The following is a 26,972-nucleotide window of genomic DNA, read 5'->3' on the forward strand; positions in this document are numbered from 1 at the left end:
AAAACACTTGTCCCTTTTGAAAATTTAGATATGAGATCTTACTTGTCTCATACCAAACACAGAACTCCAGCATCTTGAGAATCAGCACTCAGACATCCAAATACCAACACTGCTGCAAGAAAATGTTGCTGAGCGATACAGAATTGAAAAAATACCTGTGTACTTCTTTGCAAGAGCAATTTTTTCATCAATTTCTGAAGTTTCTGAAGGGCCTGCTTTGGAGACACAAATGTAAGTCTTTAAAAATCTATTTCACAGTAAAATTCACTTTTTCAGCCACTAAATTCATGTGTTAAACCAGCTCCTTTTATTAAGTATACCAATGAAGTACATTTGGTTTCCATAGTTTAAAAAACTATCACAACATTATGATTGGGAAACAGTCAATTCAATGAGTGTATGAAAGACTATACTCAGAAGAGAAAAATCTCTTGGAATTATATTAAAACAATTACGATTACTAACTGGTATCTTTTAGTGGTTTGGGATAGTTTCACTTAACGTGACTGGGCAAACTATATTTTCAAAAAGGTTCAAAATTACCATGACAAAGTGAGGGATTGGTGGGTGTGTGATTTTTACACTCTATCATCTCTTAGCATCAAGACACTTTCTGATTACACAAGTATGTAGCTCTTGCCTGGAAATAGGCGAGGACTTCACCAATTTACATGGGTAATGAAAAGACACAATACAGCTGCTACCACTTCACATGAATAAGAACCGCTGGCTATAACAGATTTGGCTAGAGGCAGTGAAACTACTCAAGCATTAATAAGAATTCATTTGGAGATTAAGTAATGACCAAGTAAAACAGAAAAAAGGCAGTGTCCAGTCCCAGGTTTCTTAAATCTATGTGACATAATTGCTATCAGTGACTCATTTGTCAATTACTACTATTCTGGTATTACATGCAAACTGATGGGGTCCCATCCCAGCTCCAAATAAGAGCTACATACGCATTACAGAGTAAAAGTCATTCCCCTTCCGGAGTCTGGTTTATTACCAAAATGATAATTTCAAAATAACTCTATATGAACTCAAACTCAATCCTCTTTCTAGGATTCCTTTCCTCAAGACCTGTCTTGTCACAGGCCCTGGATCCCTGTGCCAGAGGGATACTCCCACTTCATTTATATTATATTCATGGTGAAATCTTATGAGCCATTCCTGGCCTAAAGATGCAGCAACAACTGACCTGTAGATCCCTCCTGGATTCCCACACCTGCTAATAAGGTGGGACATTTAGGGCATACCTACACTTACAAGGGATTGACGGTGTGCCAATCGATCCACCAGGGGTCAATTTAGCGGGTCTAGTAAAGACCCGCTAAGTCGACCACAGATCGATTTCCCTTCAACTCCAGAACTCCATCGGAATGAGAAGCATAAGGTAAGTCGATGGGAGAGTTTCTCCCCATTGACCCAGTGAGGTGTAGACACTGCCAAAGGTCGACCTAAGCTATGTAGACTATTTTGGAGTTGCATGACTTAGATCAACTAAGCCCCATAGGGTAGACCTGCCCTAAGAGAGAAGAGAAGTCACAAAAGTAACAGGACACAACATGGGTGAAGTAATATCTTTTATTGGATCAACTTCTGTTGGTGAGAGAGACAAGCTTTCAAGCCACACAAAGCTCTTCTTCAGGTCTGGGAAAGGTATTTTGAGTGTCTCAGTTAAATGCAAGGTGGAACAGATTGTTTAGCATAAGTTAGCACATATTATAAAAAGAAAAGGAGGACTTGTTAGAGACTAACAAATGTATTTCAGCATAAGCTTTCATGAGCTACAGCTCACTTCATTGGATACATTCAGAGGAAAATACAGTGGGGAGATTTATATACACAGAGAACATGAAACAACGGGTGTTACCATACACACAAATGAGAGGTTTCAGAGTAGCAGCCATGTTAGTCTGTATTCGCAAAAAGAAAAGGAGTACTTGTGGCACCTTAGAGAAATCTGTTAATCTCTAAAGGTGCCACAAGTACTCCTTTTCTTTTTACTGTAATGAGAGTGATCAGGTAAGGTGAGCTATTACCAGCAGGAGAGCGGGGGGGGGGGGAGGAGGAGGAACAACCTTTTGTAGTGATAATCAAGGTGGGCCATTTCTAGCAGTGGACAAGAACGTCTGAGGAACAGTGGAGGGTGGGCGGAATAAACATGGGGAAATAGTTTGACTTTGTGTAATGACACATCCACTCCCAGTCTTTATTCAAGCCTAAGTTAATTGCATCCAGTTTGCAAATTAATTCCAATTCAGCAGTCTCTCACTGGAGTCTGTTTTTGAAGTTCTTTTGTTGAAGAATTGCCACTTTTAGGTCTGTAATCGAGTGAACAAAGAGATTGAAGTGTTCTCCGACTGGTTTTTGAATGTTATAATTCTTGAAGTCTGATTTGTGTCCATTTATTATTTTACGTAGAGACTGTCCAGTTTGGCCAATGTACATGGCAGAGGGGCATTGCTGGCACATGATGGCATATATCACATTGGTAGATGTGCAGGTGAACGAGCCTCTGATAGTGTGGCTGATGTGATTAGTTCCTATGATGGTGTCCCCTGAATAGATATGTGGACACAGTTGGCAACGGGCTTTGTTACAAGGATAAGTTCCTGGGTTGGTGGTTCTGTTGTGTGGTGTGTGGTTGCTGGTGAGTATTTGCTTCAGGTTGCGGGGCTGTCTGTAAGCAAGGACTGGCCTGTCTCCCAAGATCTGTGAGAGTGATGGATCATCCTTCAGGATAGGTTGTAGATCCTTGATGATGCGTTGGAGAGGTTTTAGTTGGGGGCTGAAGGTGATGGCTAGTGGCGTTGTTATTTTCTTTGTTGGGCCTATCCTGTAGTAGGTGACTTCTGGGTACTCTTCTGGCTCTGTCAACCTGTTTCTTCACTTCAGCAGGTGGGTAACTGTAGTTGTAAGAATGCTTGGGAGAGATCTTGTAGGTGTTTGTCTCTGTCTGAGGGGTTGGAGCAAATGCGGTTGTATCGTAGAGCTTGGCTGTAGACAATGGATCGTGTGGTGTGGTCTGGGTGAAAGCTGGCAAAGCCTCCAACCCCTTTTCACCCCCCTGAGCGCTGCAAGTTTCAGCACTGTAAGTGGCAGTGTAGACAAGCTCATAGAGGGATCATTTTGTGAAAAGCTTCAATACAGAAATAACCCCCCCTCCGACCCACACTGGAACCCATACAGGGTATTAAACAACTACAATTCATACTCAAGGGGACCCCATCCTGAAAGAAATCTTTCCTGAACCCCCTCTTCTGGGCTTTAAACAACTTCTGAACCTCTCCAAGCTTATCAGAAGCAAGCTCCCCAGACCCAGGACACACCAACTCCAAGTGGCATCAGACCCTGCCAGAACAACAGATGCAAAACCTGTAGACATAGCTCCACTGATAGAATGATCAAACCCCACCCCCCACCCCCACACCTTTCAAGATCCAGAAGTACTACAATGCCTATCACAAGATGTGGTGTACTTCATCCAGTGCACTAAATACCCCTATAGCATTTAGTAGCAACTATGTGGGTGAAACTAGACAATCACTACACTCTCGAATAATAAAAGACAATGATAAAAGACAAAAACACCACAACGCTTGTGGGTGAACAGTTTTCACAAAAAGAAAAGGACGACATGTGGCACCTTAGAAACTAACAAATTTATTTAAGCATAAGCTGTAGCTCACAAAAGCTTATGCTCAAATAAATTTGTTAGTCTTTAAGGTGCCACAAGTCCTCCTTTTCTTTCTGTGGATACAGACTAACACGGCTGCTACTCTGAAACTTTTCACAGTGATCACTCTATATCTGACCTATCAGATCTCATCCTCAAAGGAAACCTGCACAACACTTTCAAAAACAAGCCTGGGAGCTTAAATTCATCTCTGCTAGACACTAGAAATCATGGACTGAATAGACACACAGGATTACTGACTTAGTACAACAATCTATAACCCAACTACTCGACCCTATGCCCTCCCCCACTGCTTCCTCCCGCCCCCCCTCTGCCTTCCTTTCCTCCCTATGATTGAAGGGGTGTTAACAGGCCACTTCATCTAAAATGGTCCCTTGACATGCATATTAACTACTTATGCTAAACCATCGGTTCCATTTGTATTTAGCTGACATTTCCCAGACTTGAAGAAGAGCTCTGTGAAAGCTCGAAAGCTTGACTCTCACCAATAGAAGATAGTCCAATAAAAAAATATCAGAGACACAAGGTGGGTAAGGTAATATCCTGGGATCAACATGGCTAAAACAACACTGTATACAACAGTGAAAGAACTTTTGATGAGTCACTTATGCTTTGAAATGGCCTGTATCCATTTATCTGCATTGTGCCAGTTAATTATATCTGATGGCCATTTAATTTCTATATTAAGTGTTTTGTAACAGTGTGGTTTGTTATTTTCCTTTCTGTATGAATTCCTGCTTTTTCTATAATGGTTTTTAAGATGGATTCTATTAAATGCATTCCCAGTGACTGGGTCTTGTACCACTGAAGGTCAAGTTGTTGCAAACTGGATTTACAATTTTTAGCAAGATAAAATGAGACACTTCCTTCTCGCATTCTGGATGATCTCCACTGGAGAAAAAATATCTGTAGTTAGAACTGGACATCTTTCTGTATTTTTACGGTGAGTGTAACCTTTTGAATTTATCAGTCTAAAGTCAAGAGGGTCATTCTTCTTCTAGCTTCAGTTGGATGTCTCCCCATTTTAGCTGCCTCATTTCATCATTCCCTCGAATTCCGAAACACATTATATTATTCAGCCACTTTGTGTTTTGAAGGGAATTGGCAATGTGTGGTCCAAGCTGATTTGTCAAGTATAACTGGTTTACAAGCTCTTTGGTCACTTTGTCAGATGCATTTTGTTTGCAGCCTTTTCCCTTTGTTTTCAGTTCTCTTTGTTTTAATTTCAAGGCATCTCTGGTATCTTTGAAGACTGCATTAGTTAGGCTGGTGGGATAATTGGCTTGTTTGAAGTAACCTTCAGTACTTTGGAATACTGATTGCAGAGTGAGGAATTCATAGTCAGTTATTTTTATGTAAAAACAAACTTTTCCATCACTTACTTTTCACCAGACAAACAATATTGCTGAAGATATACACAAACCTTTAGGGTGCAAGGCTTTTTTGCTCTGTTTGGGCAGTTGCTTTAGTTCTTTTGCTTAGTTGCTAGCAGAGAGTTACTGAATATATGGTTTTTCCCTAACTCATGCAAACATACTGCATCACTATGTGTTGCTATGTATGCAAGGAGACTGGGGTAGTTGTGAAGTCTGTTTCAATACTGATTGTTAAAAATATAATCAGATTACATTTTATACTAAGGTCTAAATTTCCCTCCCGAGATGCATGCATACATCTCCCAGGGAAGCCAATGAGAGTTGTACATCATACAGAGGGCACAATTTGGTTCTAAAAAATAACGACTGATTACTTTTGTCAAAATCTGGATCTGATTCTTGTTTGTTTTATAGCAGCACCTAGAGTCCTTGGTTCCATTGTGCTGGGCACTGTATAAACATATCAAAGACAGTCCCTACTCCACAGATTTTACATCTAAATTCTGAGCATGAGCAGTAATATCATGGTTCCCAGGCTGAGACTAATATGCAAGATTTAAGCCCCATAGGCACAAGCTGGACAAAGCTGTAAACAGCTAAAAAAGATCCTTAGATTTATACGTAGGTCGAAATATCCTGAATATTTTTTTTCCTCCCATCAAAAAGTAGCCTCCTTTTCCAAAATTTGAAAAATTTTAGCAAAAACTTTGATATATTTGAAGTTTTCTCTTTTTCAGAAATCTAACAGAAACCTTAACACAAATATTCTTGCATGACTTTGTTCTGCAAAATGTTTAGTCTTGGAATAAGCAGGTTTTTTTTAATCAGTAAAATGTCAATAAACATTGATTTCACTGATTTCACACCCAAAGCAATGAAAAAATATTTCTATCAATGATACTCAAAGTTTACAGACAGGCAAAGAAAGAAAAATACTGCTTGAGAACTTGAGTTTGATTTAAGGTTATTTACCTATATATTTTGACATATGATATTGACAATTTGTGTTTTATTGGTTATGAAGCTTTAACTTTTTGAATCTCAATATCTACCATCATTAAGTAATTACTGTCTGAGCCCCCATAATCTCCCACAACTGAAAATTTTAATCTTTCACACTAACTTTTACCAGAAATGGGAAAAAAAAGAAATATTACCTCACCCACCTTGTCTCTCTAATATCCTGTGATGGACACAGCTATAACACTGCATACATCAATATTATAGGTTAAAATTATAAAAAATAAAAATTGAATTCTACCATGCCTAAAAATGATTTTTGTTTGTTGGGTTTTTTTTAATTTGTTTTTGTTCTTGCCAATCCTGATTGGTCAGCTGCTTCACATGGTGGATTTTTTTCACAAATCAGAAAAATGTAAAAAATATTTGAAAATTCAGAAAACAAAATCAAAATTGGATCACTACAAACAGCAATCAATGAAAAATGCTGTCAGATTTACTGACATTTTTGCAATTAAAAAAATTTAACCAGTTTTAGGCAATTAAATTTTTATGGTAGATGAAGCTTTAAGCCAGACAGCCTTTAGCACACTGCGTAGTAAAAAGGTGACAAAAAGTTGTCACTGAGGTTACATTTGCAAGCCTGTCACCAAAGCAAAACATATTCTAGCGTTCTTCCACAATTCTACCAGCTCAATGTAGTTATTTAATACTAGCTTACTTTCAGTGATCTATAATGTCATTTACCTGCCGGGGGGAGGGGGGATTCTGTTGCAGTAGCTGTATGCCTATTTCCTTCATTGAGAGTTACTTAAATGGCTACAAGCATGGAGGTTTTGTATTAGAACAAATAAGTCTAGTTTAGCTACGCAACTACAATGTGTCTAAAGACAGGAAAAAACAGCAGTTGTCACACTTAGATATACCATCTTATGAGACAAAATATATGCAAGCTAATATTACCTGGAATATTATACTGATAGTAGTCAGGATCCTCTGATTCCTCTTTTACTGTTACTGTTGCCATCTCTAGTGAAATTCCTGCAGAAGCAATGGAAAAGTCACCCAGTCACATATGCAGACACATGATAAACGGATTCAAAACCAAAATTCTGGCTTGTCTTTATCACACAAAGAGGAGCAACCGGTTTGAAGTAATGTAATAAGTTACTATTTTTTAAAAATGGCATAGTGGGGTTCCAGGTTTCTTTCATCTCAATAACTTCCCTATCAAATAGGCTCAATTTACCCTATTTCGTTTTTCTAACCTGCTAGCCCTGCAAACTCAACCTTGGATCCAAAAAGTCAAGCTGGGCTCTTCCCTTCTTGTACACAATCACAAAAGTTTTGCATCCCCCTCCTACGCACATGGCACTTCTAAACTAATTTTTGCTCACTTATGTTTATACAAACTGAATTCATTTGAAATCTAGAGATTTCTGGAACTGAATCATTTTGCTGTGTGCAGCAGCACTGTAGGGCCTTGAACTGGTCTACATTCTGCTAAGCAATGCTCTCAGCAGGTCATCAAATTGGTTCCGAAATGTTTTCAAAACATTTTGACTAGAGGAAGATTACCACCCCAAGAGTCTGCAGAATAGCATTAATAATGCTGCAAATGTTCTAGCAACATTTGCAGCAAAGATTTGACGACTCTTCTTCATTTCAGTCTCCCTGACTGATTACTTTATAAAAACAAGAATGCAAACTAACTCTTTGTATGTATTAAGTGAGCTAAAAATCATCTATCTATACAGCACCTATGAATTTACACTATCTAGGATAAACATGAAGGGATATTAAGCCCATATGTTAGGACTGAATATTATAGCTGACAGGGCTAGTTAATTCTTCCCTCCACCCAAACGATGTAGAAAACTAAAGAAAAATGGGAGGAATAGATCACAACTTCTTCCCCATCTACCTACAATCTTATGACATTGTCATTAGTACAATTTTATTAGACGGCCTATAAAATTTTATAAAACATCATTTCTCAGTCCTCAAAATGGATACTTTTGACCGACTAAATCCTATAGTACTTAACCATTAGGCTATAGTTTGGTTAGATGAAGGAAGGGGTTTGTTAATATATTTATTGCAGTCAATTGCTGCTGTTCTCATGCTTTTCTGTTTGCACTCTCTACCGCTATCTAAACGCAACCACTTGAAATTAAGGCTGCTTGCTCAGAATGTTTTGCAAAGAAGTGCAAACAGTTACATACCAGAATCCTCATTTGGTTCTGTTTTTACTTGGACAGGAGGGCCACTAAAGGAAAAAAAAAAATTAAAAAAGAAGAAACAACAACATGCTTATGGAAGTTTCTGAAGTGCTTGTATTATCTAATAACTTGGAAGTGATATAAAGAAGTTAAGAGAAAAAATTCATAGTGCCACGTAATAGCTATTCTGGAGTATTTTATGTGGCTTTCAATATCATTCATTCCCTACCCAACTTCTTTAAGACATATTTAGTATTACAGAACTGCACTATTTTTAGTAAGATGTTTATTTAGAAGCACATAACTCCATTAAAATTTGCATTTTGCAACACACATTTTACATTCATGAATTTCCAACTTGTTCCAGACACTGCCAAATGGTAACATTGTATGACATTCAATAGAAGAGACAGTGGGAAGGAATAAGCTTGATGGACATACTTGTGACATACTGCTGCAGGAGACAAACTCATTACTGAATGGTAACATATTAATTATGTTATTATATACAACTCATGTAGACTGAAATGAAACTGATATACATATACACATAGCCAAGAGTAAGAGGAAGTTTGACCACATGCCATTTTTGATCTTAGGTAAACAAAGGTTATCCAGACAGAAAAAAAAAAATGTATCCATATAAATGCCATATAAAAATACATACTAGACACTTTTCAGAGTAACAGCCGTGTTAGTCTGTATTCGCAAAAAGAAAAGGAGTACTTGTGGCACCTTAGAGACTAACCAATTTATTTGAGCATGAGCTTTCGTGAGCTACAGCTCACTTCATCGGATGCATACCGTGGAAACTGCAGCACACTTTATATATACACAGAGAATATGAAACTTCTCTGTGTATATATAAAGTGTGCTGCAGTTTCCACGGTATGCATCCGATGAAGTGAGCTGTAGCTCACGAAAGCTCATGCTTCTCTGTGTATATATAAAGTGTGCTGCAGTTTCCACGGTATGCATCCGATGAAGTGAGCTGTAGCTCACGAAAGCTCATGCTCAAATAAATTGGTTAGTCTCTAAGGTGCCACAAGTACTCCTTTTCTTTATACTAGACACTGAAAACCATAAAAGTTTATGGAGTGTTCTCATTTTCTCTCTCTTTTTTAAGGCGCTATACTTATCAGAGACAGAAAAAAAGGTCACAACTGTTACAATAGTTTCAATAGGAAAAAGACATTTTACCTTCCACTCGGTGGTGTAACCGTGCGTGTAGAATCTGTAACAGTCACATGAGCTCCTGAAAATGAAGATACAATTTATAGTTTTCTTATACGCCATTTACATTATATACAAGTTTAAAATGCCACAAAGATAAATTAATACTGTTTTGCTAAACACGATTTAATTTCAGTTTCACAAATTAGAGAGCTTGTGCTTTTATAAGAGATTCGTTGTTGTTACTGTTTATAGCAGGGGTGGGCAAACTTTTTGGCCTGAGGGCCACTGGGTATGGAAACTGTATGGTGGGCCATGAATGCTCATGAAATTGCGGTTGGGGGCGCGGGTTCTGGGGTAGGGCCGAAAAGAGAAGTTCAGGGTATGGGAGGGGGCTCTAGGCTGGGACAGCGTGGGAGGTGTGGGATTGGGGGGGTGGGCTCTGGCTAGAGGTGCAGGCTTTGGAGTGGGGCTGGGGATGAGGGATTTGGGATTTGGAGGGTGATCCGGGCTGGGACAGAGGGATTTGGAGGGTGGGAGAAGGATCAAGGCTGGGACAGAATCCCCTGGGGCATGGGCTCTGGCTGGGGGTGCGGGCTCTGGGATGGGGCCAGAAATGAGGAGTTCAGGGGGGCTCCAGACTGGGGTAGAGGGTTGGGGTGCGGAGGGGGAGGGAGGGGATGAGGGCTCCGGCTGGAGGTGCGGGTTTTGGAGTGGGGTTGGGGATGAGGGATTTGGGGTGCAGGAGGGTGATCTGGGCTGGGATCAAGGGGTTCAGAGGGAGGGAGAGGGATCAGGGCTGGGGCAGGGGCTCAGGCGGTGCTTACCTCAAGCAGCTCCCGGAAGCAGCGGTGTGTCCCCACTCCGGCTCCTATGCCGAGGTGCGGCCAGGCGGGTCTGCGTGCTGCCCAGTCCTCAGGTACCGCTCCTGCAGCTCCTATTGGCCACTGTTCCCGGCCATTGGGAGCTGTGGGAGCAGTGGCGCTGGGGTGGGGGCGGTGGCGCTGGGTTGGGGGGGGCAGCACGCGGAGCCCGGGTTGCCCCTAAACATAGGAGCTGGAGGGGGGACATGCTGCTGACTCCAGGAGCCGCGACATGTGTGTGTGGAGCAGCCCCCGACCCTGCTCCTGAGCAGGAGCTCAAGGGCCGGATGTGGCCCGCGGCCGTAGTTTGCGTACCCCTGGTTTATAGCCTAAAAAGCAACACTAATACAATATTACTTTAGAATGTCTTTTATTAAATGTAAACATTTTATCTATCCCCATCATCATTGTTACTGGAAGTCATAACAACAAAGCTAAACTGATGCTATGTCTCAACATTATTAAACTATCCAGTCTGTTTTGGCAATCTTGCTACCGTTTCTATATTGCGGTTAGGTGCATAAATATTATTGGAATAGGAATTATGGACGTTTCTACATAGTTCTTAAGCATACTGAATCTTGCCTTTACATCATTTTGTTCATTAACGGAATCTTTGCCATTTCTATTACATCAAGATCTTACATGTCTAAAGGTGCATCTACACTGCCCTGCAAATCAGACTTTGTGTGGAGCAGGACATTGTTTTCAAAAGTGAAATTTATCCCTAATGGAGAACCTAAGCAATGCCCTCTGCAAGATGGAAGCCCTATGGTAGCCCTTCACAGTGGGGAGCAGCAAACATGGGACTCTGTATTGGCTTTAAATACGCTGGCATGAAATTCTTGCTCCTAACAAGTCAGCTGTTGCTTAAAGAAGTCCCTTCCCCAACACATGCAAACACACTTGCATTGATTCTTGGAATCGGGATACTCCATTATGTCCATAAAACACATGTCTACAGATGATGCATGGGCCTCCAATAAGCAATCAGAGAACCGTGGTCCAACTGAAGCACTGGGAGAGAGGAACCCATGAGTGTTAATCCCCGGTCTGACAGTGACTCTCTATGGAGTTTTAGGCAAGTCACCTGGCCGTTCTGTAGATCAGTTTTCCCTTCTCTATAATGGGGATAATACTTGATTTACGGTAAGACAAGTACTGTAGGAGGATTGAACGTATTGGAATGAATTCTCTCCCCAGTCAGTGGTTCTCGGTAGAAGGCACAAAGGAAAACAGAATGGTTCCATAACCGAGTGAATAGTCAAACCACAATCTAGGCATTTCTGCCAAACAGAATACTTATAGATGTGTTTATAGGTGCCCTAACTCCCACAAAGAATTGAAGATAAAAATATATATTCTAATGATAATTTTCATGTTTTGTTTACTGCAAATGACTTGATACTTACCTAGGTGTTTCTTTGGCTCTAGGAAAGGCCTGCATTAACACAAAGAAAGAAAAATCTCTTACCTAAAAAGTAATATCATTACCCATTTGGTAGTAAGACATTTAAATACAAACACTGAATGCTTCATGTAACAGACAGTATATGCGCATAATTTTTAAAAATTGTAGAATTTAAGGTACCCACAGAAAAATATCAATTAGCTGTTCTGATTTAAATGGACAAACCCATAAAAGGGAAAGAATGTAACCTTTTGATCACAAATGAGATCCCTGATTTGTTTTCCAAAATCCATTTCAGTGTTGTCACATCATAATTTGCAGGATGTTTAAATGCAAGTCCTTCAGGAAGGCCCTGCACTACCACTGCAGACTGGTCCCTTTGAATCTTGTCATATGGCACAGGGACTACCGTGGACTTCCCTAAAGCTTTACCTGTAAAATAAATTGTTGGGAAACAAAAAACACGTAAGATTAAATACAACAAATTAGGCTTTCATATTTTTGCCTTCCTTCTTCCAAGTCCTAAGTTTCTACCCATGTCTCTGAACCATCTTCTTCCCTGTTGTACATTCCCACCCTATGGTCTGCTATTTCTGTTACCATTCTTCTCAAGGGGGAATGCAGCATGAGGCTTCCTTCAAAGCCACTTCCTAATTGACCAAAGAAGATCTTCACTGAGTAACATGATGCAATGTTAGCTAAAAGATGGAAACCATAATTCTTCCTCTGGAGAGGAACATACTTCCCCTACAACACTCCAAGACCTTGATTGCTTTGGGGATAGGGTAAAACAGGACTCAGACATGGATCAGAAATTAAGCAAAAGTTGCATAGTTGACAGTGCAGAGAATTACCATTAGGTTACATATTTCGTTCTTGCTTAAAAGAAAGCTGCTCCATGGAACATTCAGAATGTTCATGTGCAGTGAAACATGTATAAGACAGCAAACCCTTTGGAGTTTAAATACACTTTAGAACTACTGAAAAATTAAGCTCATTACCTCAGCAGTAGTCTAGACTGAAGGCAGAAACTATAAGCCACTCTCCATCCTACTTTAATGATGGTTTAGTTGTCCCAGGAAGAGTGTTATTTCAGATTTTTAAAAATTAGTTTAAGCGCTTACCATAACAAAAGCAGAAGAAATCCTCTACAGACTTTCGGAGAGCTTCCATTTCTACTATATCCACTGTCAGCCTGTTTACAAGTGACGTCGTCTTTGTTTTCTGTAGTTCAGCAGCCTTTTCCTCTTCAGAAACACCTGCAAATTATTTGGTAACAATCAGAACACAAATCCCAATCCCAAATCCCTTAAAAACTCATCTGTTGCCCATCTGGAAGAAAGCGGTTAATATGACATAGAACAAGAACAGTACATATGCCTTAAAAGCAAATCTGTTCCTATGCTGATAAACAGGTGGGCCATAGGTGTTTATGCCAGCATTATTATATTGTATTCATGAAGGTCATAAATATCATCATTAGAACAAACTGCAAAGATGATGATGAACTAAGAGACATCTAAGCTGCTTGTTTTTGAATAAAGAGGTAAAAAACACGGAGAAACAGTTTAACAGAAAGGCAGTGCAATACTACCAAGTAAAAAAAGACTCTGAAGCAGCCATGAAGGAACTTAAAATGCCTATATCTGAGGAGCATGTCAGCCGTCAGGTTTTAGTTCTGACGTCTTATTCGGTAGTTACATTAAACCTTGTTCTGTTTATGTCGCATAATGCTTAACTGATTCTTTCTGAAGGAAGGGATATGGCTCTCTCAGTACAACGGCTTGTATGCAGTGCAGCTCTTTCATCTTTTCAAAAGACTTGTTAAATTAAGCATGTGTCTGCTATGGCTGAATGGGAGCGAGTACTGTCAAGCTGTTAGCGCATGGAACTGAAAATAACCAGATCTAAACTGTATTCATTGTCCTATTCTCTGAGCAAAAACAAAATAAAAAATACCATCCAGCACCCACATGAGGTGTGATGGATGTTAACTCCCTCAACCATATATGATGGATAGGAGAGAGCTATATTTCAGACTGCAGCTTTGTGTTCTAATGACATCATTCATGTATTCCAAACATTTACTAAGATCCTTCAGCAAAAAGAAAGAAATTAAAATTTAGTCTTTCTAATTTTTGAAAGAAAAAAAATATCAGAATGCCTACACAAAGTTGGGCATCAAGAATAGGCTGTGGATCCAAGTTCCCTCTAAACTGCACGGCCACGTGGCTGTGCAGCTGCCTATTAAACCCTGTGCAGGGGCTCAGGGCTGCGGCGAAGCTCCAGACCTGCCGCAGCAGGGAGAGGCACCTCTCCCCGCGGGCCCCAGCACAGACCTGCCCTGGACATGCTGTAGACGGGGTAGAGGCGCCCCTGTCCTGGCCCCAACCCAGCCCCAGCACAGGGGCCGGGGAAGAGGTGCATCTCCCCGCCCCAGCCGAGGTGCTCTGCGGGGAGAGAGAGCTAGGAGGGTGGATGCGTCTCACATAACAAAATTCATTCCACACGTGTGGGAAAAGTTAGAGGGAACACTGTTGTGGATTGATCAGGAATAGGTGATGTATATTTAATAAAAATCTACAAGTAATCTAAATAAAATTCTACATAGTTAACTATACATATCACCTCTACCCTCCAAGTCACTTGCCTTCTTCATGTCTTTGAAAATCTCCAAAGGGCACTGAAGTGTCCAGCTCCCACTCAGAGTACGGGAGTTGAACACTTAAATCACCTGGGACTGTTTCTTCCTGCGTAGAGACAATACCGAGCACATTCTATGTGCTACTACAAATAATAGAAAAGGGGACTAATACTTACCTACCTCAGTGAAGTTCTGTGGAGATTAAATTAATGACTGTTTCTAATGTGTGCTCCTAGATTCTTGGATCAAAAGGTACTATAGAAGTTCAAAGTATTGTTAGCTGCACCACTGATTTTTTTCAGATGAAAAACTATTCTACTGAAAAAGAAACAGTAGCTTATTTGTTAAGTGTCAATAGTGTGCTTAGCATTTTATTATAAAAATCAAAACAAAACCCAGAAGATTACATTGTCCCTGCCTCATTAAGCTATAATCTAAATAGGGATAATGCAAATATAAACTTCCCTTGTCAACCAAATGAAGATATTGTTGTGTGATTTTATTAGAGTGTTTAATAGCACTTTGCAGTTACTTGAGACAAGCAATGGTAGGCTTAACAAAAGACAATCAATTATGAAGAGAGTTGTTACATTCCGCTATGAATCTGCATTATACTTATTGTAGAAATCAGTTATTGCCATAGGTTGTCTTATGACAAAAAAAAACAAAACAAAACAAAACATGAATGGCTAGCACTGATTAGCCAGAAATTTGAACCCAGGTTGATAGCAGGTTGATAGCACTGAACCTTGGTTATCATTTTTTAGGTTGCTTTATTTGGTATACTAGAATGGAAGAGTTCTGAGCTAGTATAAGAACAATGTACCACTGATCATATTGATCTAAAAGGAACATTTTTCTAATAGAATGTACTATTTTAGAGTTTTCTGACTTTCAAAAAGATATTTTCCTTTTCTTAAAAAAAGTTTTGTAAGGGTTCTTCTGCTATCCTAATTTTGTTCAGGAGGGTTCTTCTGAGCGTACCCGAGACAACCAACCACCACCAGATTCAGGTCCACTATTCTTTCTTTTCTCTCTGCACGCACACCTGCCTGCTTAGCACCATCTTCATTGCTGTTACTACCAATAAAGCTTGAAGATGAGTGTATTTACAGTAGCTTTCTGCCTGCTACCTCTATAACAGTACATGAGAGTGAAATTAGCCCAAACTCTGGAAAAGAAAGTGAAAAGAACCAATAGCACCAGTTTGGAATGGACTGTGCAGAAAGTACTGTCAAATGGAGGAAGTAAATAAAAGTGATGGGGGGATGGGAATCAAAATCCTCCAATTTCTTTCATTTAAGGTATTCCTAGGTGCTGCTTGTAACAAGAACAGATAAAAACTTCAGCTGCCACTGTGATTTTCAAGTTGACTCTGTCCCTTTAATCATCTTGCATTCTTGCTGTACAGCTGAGAGTCAATGTCTGCACCCTATGTTCTGCACACAGTCAAGATACCTGTGGTGAACTACAGTTATCTAGTATTTTGTTTATTTGCAGGTGTTCTTCAATGTGCTGTGTTAACTTGATAAGTGGGTTTACAGTTAAAATTAGCTTCTGAGTGACATAAAAGAATGCCAGTAAGTTACAGAATGGTATGTCACTATTTGCACTAGTAATATACGCACACAAAGTAACTCCAGTAAAAGCTGTTTTAACTGGCATGTTGGGAGAATCGGGGGCGCCGGTAAGTGAAAAATGCTGGTTAACTAAGAGGGACAGAGTTTGGGTGCAGAAGGGGATGTGGGGCACAGGCTCTGGGCGCAAGCCCCCTCCTTCACCCAAACTTCCTCCCAGAGCTCGTGCTCCACACCCCTTCCCACGCCCCAACCCTCTGCCGGCCCCACACCAATGGGACTATAAACTGGAATTTCAATGAAGATCAGAAATGCCGTGTATAAAGCTTTCTGATTGGTGAAGTGACGGATAAAGCAGCTTTTACTGTACAAAGAATGTCCTTTAAATATACAGCAAGAAAATCCAAATTGATCAACAGGTATTACAACTAAAACCTCTACCCATTAAAATAAAGTGCTTTACACTGAAAAGTTTCTAAATAGCTTTACTTACACGACGGGAGCCATTCCATACTCTTGATTTCAAACTTGAGACATTTTACTCCATCTGAATCCCAAAATCCTGATATACTATAATATCCTATTACATTCAATGAGAACTTTGAGTGAGCAAGCTAAGACTGGACTGGTGCCTTAGTATAAAAGTATCTGGCATGAAACTAATCCTTAAGCTTTTCTCTTATGCTCCACTGGTATTCTGACACTATGAATAAGTTCCTGGTTCAGTGGCTATCTTTGTAAAATTCAACGCATCTGCTAATGGTGAAATAATGTATATTCAAAGACCACCACAAGTTTAGCACTGTCCTTACTATTCCAGAAGGTTTACAAGAAATAATAAGAAAAATATGCTATTGGAATGAGGTAGTGGTAGTCATATTAGCTAGAAGGGAAGAATCAGGTGTTGTTGTACTTCATTTACATAGTTGTTAGCAGGTGCAACTAAAGTAGCATGAAGAGGTAATGGGGTTAATCAGGGAAAGCCCCTGGTGGGCCAGGCCGGTTTGTTTACCTGCAATTTAAACTCGTTTCCACCACCAGAGCCCCACTAAATTACACCCATTACTAATAGTCAAAAATGAGTCTCAGATCCTGAGCCCTGCTAGTTATCAGACACTGCCTATATTTACAAAAGATGCAAAAAGGGACCAAAAAAAAAAAAAAAAAAAAAAAAAAGTGAAGCAGTGGAAACAAAGGAAAAAAACACTGGCTCTACAACATAACAAGGAAGAAGAGCAAGCAAATCTGACATGAAAAGAAACGCAGAAATACTTAACAGCCACGATGTTTTAGTCCACACATACTTTAAAAAAAAGAAAACTAGTTGTCCGACATATGTAAAAGCAAATCAGGAATCAATATTCTCAACATACAGAACACAACTGGCTTAAAAGGTGACCTGCAAATAATTATTTTTAAACACTGAGCTTGTGCCTTTTCGGCTCTTTTATGATTAAAAATATGGCTTCCAAGAGATTTTTATTTCCACTGCCCCCACCCCCCCTTTTTTTTTTAACCTGAGAAATGGCACGATCAATTCTGGCCTTCCCTGGTTTTTCTAGAGGACCTACTAATGTCTTAAAACATGCTTATTGCACGTTCACATCTTAACTGAAAGGGAAAGGTGTGGGTGGGGGGAGAAGGCCTCCCTGGTTTTGAGTTTCATATTAGGACAACTGTTATAAACCCTAGTTACAAGAACAGTTCAAGCTGCCAAGGGAGATGGTGGAATCAGCATCACTGGGGACAGTTAAAGCTAGAACAAACATTAATTTATTAGGAATAATTAAGTCAACCTTTACACAGAGTACTAGATATGAGTTATTTGACCTTTTCTCAGTCTTGCTTCTCCCCCCCAGCCCAAAAAATAAAATAAATAAATAAATCCCTTCTTCTGGTCTGTTTTACATCCCTTCTAAACCAAAATGATTCCACGAAGAAACATCTATTAGGTTTGAAAAAGTTTCATCCAATGAAGCACTGCAATTTTAACATTCTTGACACCAAAGGTTTATTGTTTGTACAAATACCACTGTGAGAAACTAGAAGCACTGAAAAACTAGCAATATATTGCCAAGCAAACAAAAAGGGTAAAGAGTCTCATTTACATCTGGTAACTTATGTAAGAATTCCACAGCGCCTCAATCTTGGGTATCGTGACTCGTTTACAGACTAGGCCGCCATCAAGCAGAAAGAAAAATCCCAAAACTGTTATCCAAAGGTAACAGCATTTATGGTACCAGATGGCAGGTGGATTTAATGAGATCAGCACCAAATAAAAACCAGACACCCCAAACAACAAAAATCCCCACTAAGTCAGAGAGGGCCAATTTCCCACAAATACAGGTTGTAACACAGATTAGGAATACTAACTTCATGAAAAGTTAGCACATCTCCTTTAAAATAAGACAACTGTTTAAAATAAAAGAAATCACTGAAATCTAGTACAGGAGCAGAACGCCTGGTCCTTAGGTTGGCAAAGACTGATCACATCTAAATCATGAAGCCTTTGGGGAAGGATACCGGTAACACCACTATTAAAGTCCTGTACTGGTTGATCCTTAACACAATCCTCCCTTGGTTTAGTGTAGTAGACAAGAACACTTTACAAGTATGAATACCCTGTAAACTGGAGTGAAACAAAGGAAGTATCTGGATAAACTGGACATCAAAATATTGTGCTTCCATAAAAAAAACCTATGTTTACACTATGCACAATCCAATGCAAGGGAGGTATGCTACGAGTCTCTTGAGTGCAAAGCCTTATGAGAAGATGGTCTTGTGATTAAAGCATGGTTTGGGACACAAGATCAGAGTTCATTTCCCAGCTCTTCCACTGACTTTCTGCATGACCTTGGGCAAATCACAATCTCGCTGTGCCTGCTTGTCTCTCTCCCTTTGCCTGTTAGATGGTAAACTTTTCACGGTATGGCCTTTCTTTATATTTACATCAATGGTTTTCAGCCTGGGATCAGTGGAGCCCTGGAGGTCCGGAGACTATGTCTAAGGGGTCCACAAAAGGTGACTATGAAAATAAACAGGTTTCAGAGTAGCAGCCGTGTTAGTCTGTATCCGCAAAAAGAAAAGGAGGACTTGTGGCACCTTAGAGACTAACAAATTTATTTGAGCGTAAGCTTTTGTGAGCTACAGCTCACTTCATCAGATGCAGTGAGCTGTAGCTCACAAAAGCTTATGCTCAAATAAATTTGTTAGTCTCTAAGGTGTCACAAGTCCTCCTTTTCTTTTTATGAAAATAAAGTTTTAGATTCCAGAAAAGGCATTCTGTTTTTCTTATCAAAAGTATGTGAATACCCCCACCTACAGGTCAAAACCTGGAAGTGTCGTCATTACCATAGAAGCCCACAGTTTAGCCCCAAGCACATGCAAACATTTATAGTTAAATACTGTTCAGTCTGTTTTTAATCGGAGACTTCTATGGTAGGGGTCTGCAGACCACAGGTTGAATTTCCAAAGGGGAGTGCACCTCCATTCAAAATCTTTTAGGGATCCGCAAATGAAAAAAGGTTGAAAACCACCGAACTATGTACAGCTCATAGCACAATAGGGTCTTCAAGTGCTACTACACTACACACAAAAATAGTAGCTTCATGTTGCCACAGGAAGTGGGTAGGAATAGAAATCCGGTGGAGAGTTAAGCCTCCTTGTGGCCTTGCTGCAACAGACACTGCCAGACTTGAGCTGGAAGTTTTATTCATAGAATTACGCGACTTAACCAACACAAGGAGCAACACTACTCTTTCATTCCGCCTTGGGAACAGGAAAGCACAAGCTGCAGCAGCCATTATCACTCAAAGGTGGAAAATTGAGATAATTAAAGAAGGACAGTCATAATGACAAAAGTCATGCATAATCCAACTCATTTGCCGTCAAGTGTTTATCATACTTATTCTTAGTGTTTCACATTTACCAGAGCTATTTGTGTTTAAATAAGGACTTGGGTCAGTAACACCTCATCTACTATTTGATTCTTCAATGAAGTTATAATGCTGTATGCTGAACAGTAACTTCACTGCGGATCAAGCAGAATAATTACTTCTATAGCAGCTGTGTGTGTATATAATTCTGTATGACAGTTAAACAACTGAGAGTCCCGCCATGAATAAAGAATGGGTGCTGAGAGAATGAGCTCTGATTTAGAATTTTAAACAGCAGCAAATACACTGTTCAGGTATGTCCACTGTTTCTGTGATGGACTAAATAGGTCTGTTTGCAGTGTTGTTGTAGGAGTGTTGGTCTCAGGATATGAGACACACAAGGTGGGCGAGGGAAATATGTCTGTCAGTCAAGCAATATTTAATAATCAAAGGAGACAGGGTGAAGGATGATTTTTAGTTTTTAACAAAAACTCCACTTAGCCAGGCAAAACTACATTCTTCAATGACCAATATGTAAGGACCATAAGAAACCATTTTTCTTGATGGGCAAACTGATTGTTGAAATACAAGCTCCAAGACAGGTCATTAAGCTTTTGAAAGATGGTCTGGCATATTCTAAGTGGGCCATCTCTTCGGCCTTGTCTACACACAAAAGTTGTACTATTTAGCTAGACCACTATAGTTTAGAAACAGATATAATTAAAGCAGGACAACCCTCAAGTATGGATGCACTCATACCATATAAACATGCTTCTGTCAGCATAGCTTAATGCTGTGCAATATAATTATGGCGCTACAAAAAGCTGTAGGCAAGCCCTAAGGTTTTATTACCTATGTCAAAAGCTTCATGTATCTTCTGAAAAGATATGAAGTCACCTGAGGAACTAAGGGACTGTCTTTCACAGTTGAAAGTAGTTGACTACTTAAGAGTCTGTCTTCTACACTAAGAAAAAAGATGCTTTTTAAAAACTGCGTTAGCAAACATGATATAAAACACCACTTTGCACCTTCAGTGTAGACAGAGTTTAAACACATTTAGAATAACATTAGCTAGTCTTGTAGCATTACCTTTTGGCTGAGGTAAAAATACCACTGTGAACTAAACCGTGAATGTTGAATATCATGTTTGTGTAAAAAAAAATGTTCTTAAACACTGATCTACATAATATAACTCTGTCAATTATGGCAAGTCCAAGGCATTGAAACACTTGTTAGGTACAGAGTTCAGTGTACTATCACGTATAATTAAGTATTTGTGAAATAACTTTTTTTTTTTTTGGAAACTTACAGTATTTAACAAAATCCTTCTGAAAATCTTTCCTCGTATTGACAAAAGCTCTTCCCCTCTCAGTTCCAACTACAAACACATCTGTTTCGTACACAGCAATACAGGCGACTTCTGCCTTGGACTTGGCAAGTTCTTTACACTATAAAAGAAAAAAACAGAGCTGCTTTGAACTACAATAGTTAAAAGTACAGTTAATGCAATTTTACATGAAACCATGCAGAAAACAATTTATTTTCCAGTGATGCCATGGTATAGCTCTCAACGCTGTTGCAAATAACACAATGCCATCCATTAGAAATAGATAATTTATACTTCTATAGTGCCTTTCATCTGAGAATCTTAAAGTACTTTAGAAGTATTCGTGAAGTTAGGTGTTGTCTACACACTTTGTACCAACTGAACTAAATCTGTTCAGAAACCGAGCGATGGTATGTCTATAGTACAAACACTGCAGCTATGCTGCTGTAGAATAAGCACTACAGTGACAGAAGGGGATTTTCCATCACTGTAGTAAATCCATCCCACTTGAGAGGCAGAGAATAGGTTGAAGGAAGACTTTGGTCTACAGTGGGGGTTAAGTCAACCTAACCACATCGTACCGGGTGTGAAATTTTCACAACTCTCAGCAATGTAATTAGGTTGACCTAAATTTTGGGGTAGATCAGGCCTGAGTTAAACTGGTACACCCTCGTTGTGTAAACATTCAAACTGATTTAGCCTTATAATGATTTAGCTGATTTAAGAGTGTTCATGCAAAGGGGATACACCAACTTAACTACATCCATCTCTGAACCCATTTAGTAAAGTCTGTACAAATTCTATGTGTGAAGAAGGCCTTACCCTCAAAACACTCCTGTGAGGATAAATATTATCTATTCCATTTTAAACATGAGGAAGCCAAATCACAGAGATTAATAGATTTACACAAAGTCACAAGGAGGACCCCCAATTCCCAGTCCCATGCCTTAGCCACAGGATTATCCTCATGATGGGAAGCAGGAGAAGCAATCCTGTTCAATATCTTCAAGCTCAACAGTTCGGTGGTGTTTTCACTGTTATCTTAAGTTAAACCTGTAAGACTAAGGCCATGTCTATACTTGGCTTTCAGCTACTGGTACAACTACACCAGTGCAATACCCTAGAGTAGGCAAGGAATACACTAGTCTAGCATACCATAATTATCCTTACAGTGGCTTAACCAGTTGGAAACTACAAATTGCCCTCAACTGCTGTCTGAAATCCCAGCCTAATAGTGCAATCTCTCAGTTCAGATCATATCTCCCCTATAGTCAAAAGTCATGATTATTATTAGCATGGTTTGCTTGAGTAGAGATTGAACTGAGGTTTTTTTATTGAAAAATATGCTATCAACTCACTCTTTAGATTCTACAGTTCTATTCTTCTATTACAGAGTAGTCTACATAAAGGTAAAGCATAAAAGCTACAAGTGAAAATGGCATGCAACAATTTTCAGGAAAATGTTGTAATTTTGTATGTGAGAGCAACATAATTCTAACATACTGAAGCAACTAGCCACACTAACCATTGACTCAAGTGCTGACATGAGGAATGTAACCACCATTCTGCTTTCAGAGGAGTCCTCATCATGGACGGACAATGCTGGCGTTGCTGGTTGGGCCATTATTCCTGTAAAGCAAAAAATAAAACTGTTACAGATCTGGGTGCTACCTAACAATGTAAGAACACTAAATCCTTTGTTACATGGTGGAAACGAAAGTTTTTTTTTTTAAAAAGGTAGAGATTAAATTTGGACCCCTCCCAAAAATAGGAAAAAACCTCCATGCTCTCTCTTTACATTTCCCCTATCCTATTCCAAAGACATTTTGTAAGAATTTGATTTTTAAATTAATTAGTAAGACGACACATCCTGACTAGAATAAAGACCTTAAGTATCTAGAATAAACAATGTCAGTTACCCAAAGAATTTTGTATTGCATTTTTTCAGTTTGATTTTGTTCTCAAGCATCCTCGATAGCCAAGGTTAACCTGAGTATCTGGATTAATACTTACGAAGGACAAACTAGATAGGATATATTTAAAACATAGACATCATCCCTACCCTTTAAAGTCCTAGGGTTTTCTGTTTGAAAAAACCTTCCCGGTAATCAACTGCATATCCTAAGATGTTAACTCAGTCTAGCAGGAAAGCGTCTTCAGGCATGCCAACAGTAGCAGCAAAGAGTGGGACATTTTTATTTGTATACCATTCAGCTCCCTGTGGGTGTCAAACCTAGTTGAACCTACCTGGGTACCTACAGACTTTCATAGTTTTAGAAACTGAAATATAACAGAAACTAAATTTTAAAAGTGGCCGGCAAAAAAAAAAAAAAGTTTAATGCTTTTTATAAACATTATGATTTATAGAAAGTGTGACCTTATTCTTTAAAGTAACCACTAGAAATATTAGGACTTGTATTTTCTGTTTTTGCTGGAAAAATCTCTGGATGATGGGAGAACACGTGGTATGAGCGCATCATGAGAATGAAATCTGAGCAACTGATAAAGAGAAGGGATTTTTTCTGCTGGACTGTTACAACTTGTTTTATTTACATCTATTTAACTCAAATTCTTGCCAAACACTTGGGAGAAGAGTCCTTTCTTAAACAGTAAAACACCTTGTGCAAGTCTCCGTTAAGCACAACAGAATCAAGAAAAGCTCAGGATAATCAAGGCATTCTGGAAAAGTACACTCTACGATCTTGCTCCTTTTCTATAACTTGGGCAGACATTTTGGCTCAATTTTCAAGGGTCTCATACAGTACTTAATTTGTAACAAGAGAGGTACTGAGGATCAAGCAGTAAGATGCCAGGGCTCAAACAACTTTTTTATTTTCATAACTGACACAGCAAGCCCAGAGGTGCCAGGGCTATGAACTGCCACGCCTAGAGATGTGCCCTGGCACAAATTAAGCACTGGTATCATGCATCCCTTCACGTGTGCACAGAAGTCAGGGTGGTGAATGCACACAAATATCCACACAAAATGCACACTTTTGAAAATTTGGGCGTTTAATCCCTTCTACAAAAGGGACTTACCCAATACACTGACAGGATTAAATGCGTCTGGGGGTTCTCTCTGTCCCTTCATGCTTAGTAGCTGTCCCTTTCAATTTCAACTGAATGTGGCACTTTTTCTCTTTAAAAAAAAGTGTTGCACTATACTATACATATCACCTGCTAGTGGAGTACTACAGAGGTTCAAAAGTCTGGCAAATGAAACCTGGATATTCAGTAGTTACCTTAGCAACATCCAGTTTCTTAAACTCTATAGTACATGTAAATCAAGCAAATTGTTGTTTTAAGTCTTGTCCATTTTACAACTATAGTTTTAAGTCATGTTGGAGACAGTCCCTTCTCCAGACACACGTTTGCAAGGTTTAAATATGGCGCTTTAACAAAGCTGTTTGGTAGCTTTAAAGTGCAATGTGATTGCAGCTAATGCTATCTGTCTTAAAAACAGCCGAAAAGCTGTAAATCAGAATCTAACTCAGCGTCCCTTACTTATTCCATGATAAAGCCAGAGTGCCCTCTAGTTCCCACTTTACTGTGCTAATGTTGGCCTGAATGTACTTGCCTAGGCTATTTTAAAAATACTGACATCACAATTTAAGCAAGTCCATCTGTATACATAGAGCCTGAATGACTTCTTAAGCTAAAAGGTGAAGGTGAAGTACAGTCTACACTTGAACAGGATACCTCCACAACACCCTGAAGGTAATTATGTCAGTCATTCAGTAGATTTACTCTTCCATTTGGTTCAGTAGTAAACATTAACCCCAGAAAGATAGTAAAAGAGCTATACTGCCGTATTTCCCATGAAAACAGAACCAGATGGTCCTCACCTCATTAAAAGGTCAAACAGCACCTTGTACCAGCCCAGGATATTTAAACCCGATTAATCCAGTTTGGAACCTGGATTAAATACATTCTGATTCATAGAGTTTAAGGTCAGAAAGAACCACTAGATCATCTAATCTGACCTCCTGTATATCACAGGCCAGAGGTTTACCCAGTTACCCCTGTAAAACTTGTGTTTTATTTAAATGTATTATCTAGAATTGGATACAGATGGAACAACATCCATTTCCCTAACATTTCAATTACACATATCATAATATATTGTATTAGTTTAAGATCAGTTGTCTCCCCCCTCCCCGCAAAGAACAGGGTAGATAAAAATTGACGATTTTTTTTAAAGGGATTTTATTATTTACATTTTTTTAAATAAACCCATTTAAAATGAAATCTGAATTTAACAAATATGTTAATGCCTTATGTTATAATCTCTTAAAACATTTTAAATAAAAAATATGCTGAATCAATGAGCCTCTATCAAAAACTCTGCATTAAAGGCTGCTTTTCTATATAAAGAAAAAACATCTAACTTTTGAGGTCAAGCTTTATAAATATGACATAAGTTGTATGACATAAGTTGTAAGAGCTTGATCCTGTGGGGGACTCGGGATGTGCCACTGGGTGAAAGACTGGCAAAATCAGAACACGTATTGGAACCTGGCCTCTGACTCCAGGAGATACCATGTATCTTATCAGGATCATCCACTGAGCCCACTTGAGTGGTCTCATTACACTTATTTTATAGCTTCTCCTTACCTAAGCTCTGATTGGCTCAGTTCTCAATTTAAAGAAAGTCAGTAGCTAAGCACAAGAAACCACAGTTTGCTGAACTGCTAAATCAACTTTTGACAGCAGTATCCTCTTCTGCAGGCACAGAAAGAATATTTTCTTCATTTGAACTAATCCATTCAAAAATAGATAAACTGATTGGGATTTAGACAAGTTTTCCTGCTTTTACTTCTCTTCCAATTATGAATAAAAGTGAGGAGGGGGGGAGATGAGATCTACTAGTTTTAAAAGTTAGAAGGACAATTAAGTAATTTAGGAGACCGTCTCATTTTTAAGAGACTTCGGTGGAGTTTAAGTTCTTACTCAGTCACTCTGACTGAGGGCTTGGCTACACTTGAGAGTTACAGTGCAATAAAGGAGCCCCGGAAGCATTAGCTCACTACCCATCCACACTGGCAAGGCACGTAGAGCACTCTGACTCCACGGCTACAGAGCTGCTGGGTACTCCACCTTGGCGAGTGGAATAACGTTTGCTGCGCCCTCATTGGAGCGCTGCGGCGCCAGCGTGAATGGGGTGTTGCTTTACCGTGCTCTGATCAGCCTCCAGAAACGTCCCATAATCCCCTTAAGTCAAGTGGACACTCTTGTCATTGTTTGGAATCGGCTACAGGAATGCAGAAATGCCCTTTGAAAGCTCCATTTCTGACAGCCGGCTGCTTACCTGCTCCGAGACAAAGCAACCATTAGTGTGGAATGTTGTGTATGAGAGAGAGAGAGGCGGGAGGGAGGCGAGGGGGGGTCTGCTGCTGTCTGAATTTACAAGATAGCATGCTGACATGCTCTCAGCCCCCCAAAAACCCACTCTCTCTCCCGCCACATACACACAACACACTCCCTGTCACACTCCACCCCACCGCACTCATTTGAAAAGCATGTTGCAGACACTTGCATGCTGGGATAGCTGCCCATAATGCACAGCTCGCAATGCCACTGCTAGTGCTGCAAATGCGGCCACACCAGTGCGCTTGAAACTGTCAGTGTGGACAGACTGCAGCGCTTTCCCTACGGTGCTCTTTGAAGGCTGGATTAACTCAAAGCGCTCTACATCTGCAAGTGTAGCCATGCCCTAAGGCATATTTGAAAATTTCTCAGGCTGACCTGAAATAATCAGAGAAACAAGGCGGGTGTCATAATGTATTTTATTGGACCATCTTCTGTTGGTGAGAGAAACAAGCTTTCGAGCTTACACAGAGCTCT

General features: G+C 39.6%; 1 protein-coding gene across 5 annotated transcripts in view; it reads right to left on the reverse strand.

Annotated features, from left to right (window-relative positions):
- The window catches only part of GTF2I (general transcription factor IIi), a 75,990-nt gene that overhangs the window by 38,338 nt on the left and 10,680 nt on the right, over window positions 1–26,972 (reverse strand). For 3 of the 5 annotated variants that reach the window (XR_013348281.1, XM_077836771.1, XM_077836769.1), the window contains exons 2-10: window positions 22,654–22,757; window positions 21,111–21,249; window positions 12,830–12,964; window positions 11,954–12,137; window positions 11,707–11,735; window positions 9,459–9,513; window positions 8,262–8,305; window positions 7,000–7,077; window positions 156–215 (exon numbers count right to left, since the gene is read on the reverse strand). Coding sequence is in view for 4 of the 5 variants with exons in the window: in XM_077836771.1 (XP_077692897.1) it covers window positions 156–215; window positions 7,000–7,077; window positions 8,262–8,305; window positions 9,459–9,513; window positions 11,707–11,735; window positions 11,954–12,137; window positions 12,830–12,964; window positions 21,111–21,249; window positions 22,654–22,752 (823 nt within the window). In the remaining variant the exon portion in view is untranslated. The remainder of the gene's footprint in view (window positions 1–155; window positions 216–6,999; window positions 7,078–8,261; window positions 8,306–9,458; window positions 9,514–11,706; window positions 11,736–11,953; window positions 12,138–12,829; window positions 12,965–21,110; window positions 21,250–22,653; window positions 22,758–26,972) is intronic. The other 2 variants (XM_077836772.1, XM_077836770.1) reach the window with 1 other exon arrangement.

The sequence above is a fragment of the Eretmochelys imbricata genome, chromosome 17 (assembly GCF_965152235.1).
Source record: "Eretmochelys imbricata isolate rEreImb1 chromosome 17, rEreImb1.hap1, whole genome shotgun sequence".
NCBI classification, from domain to species: Eukaryota; Metazoa; Chordata; order Testudines; family Cheloniidae; genus Eretmochelys; species Eretmochelys imbricata.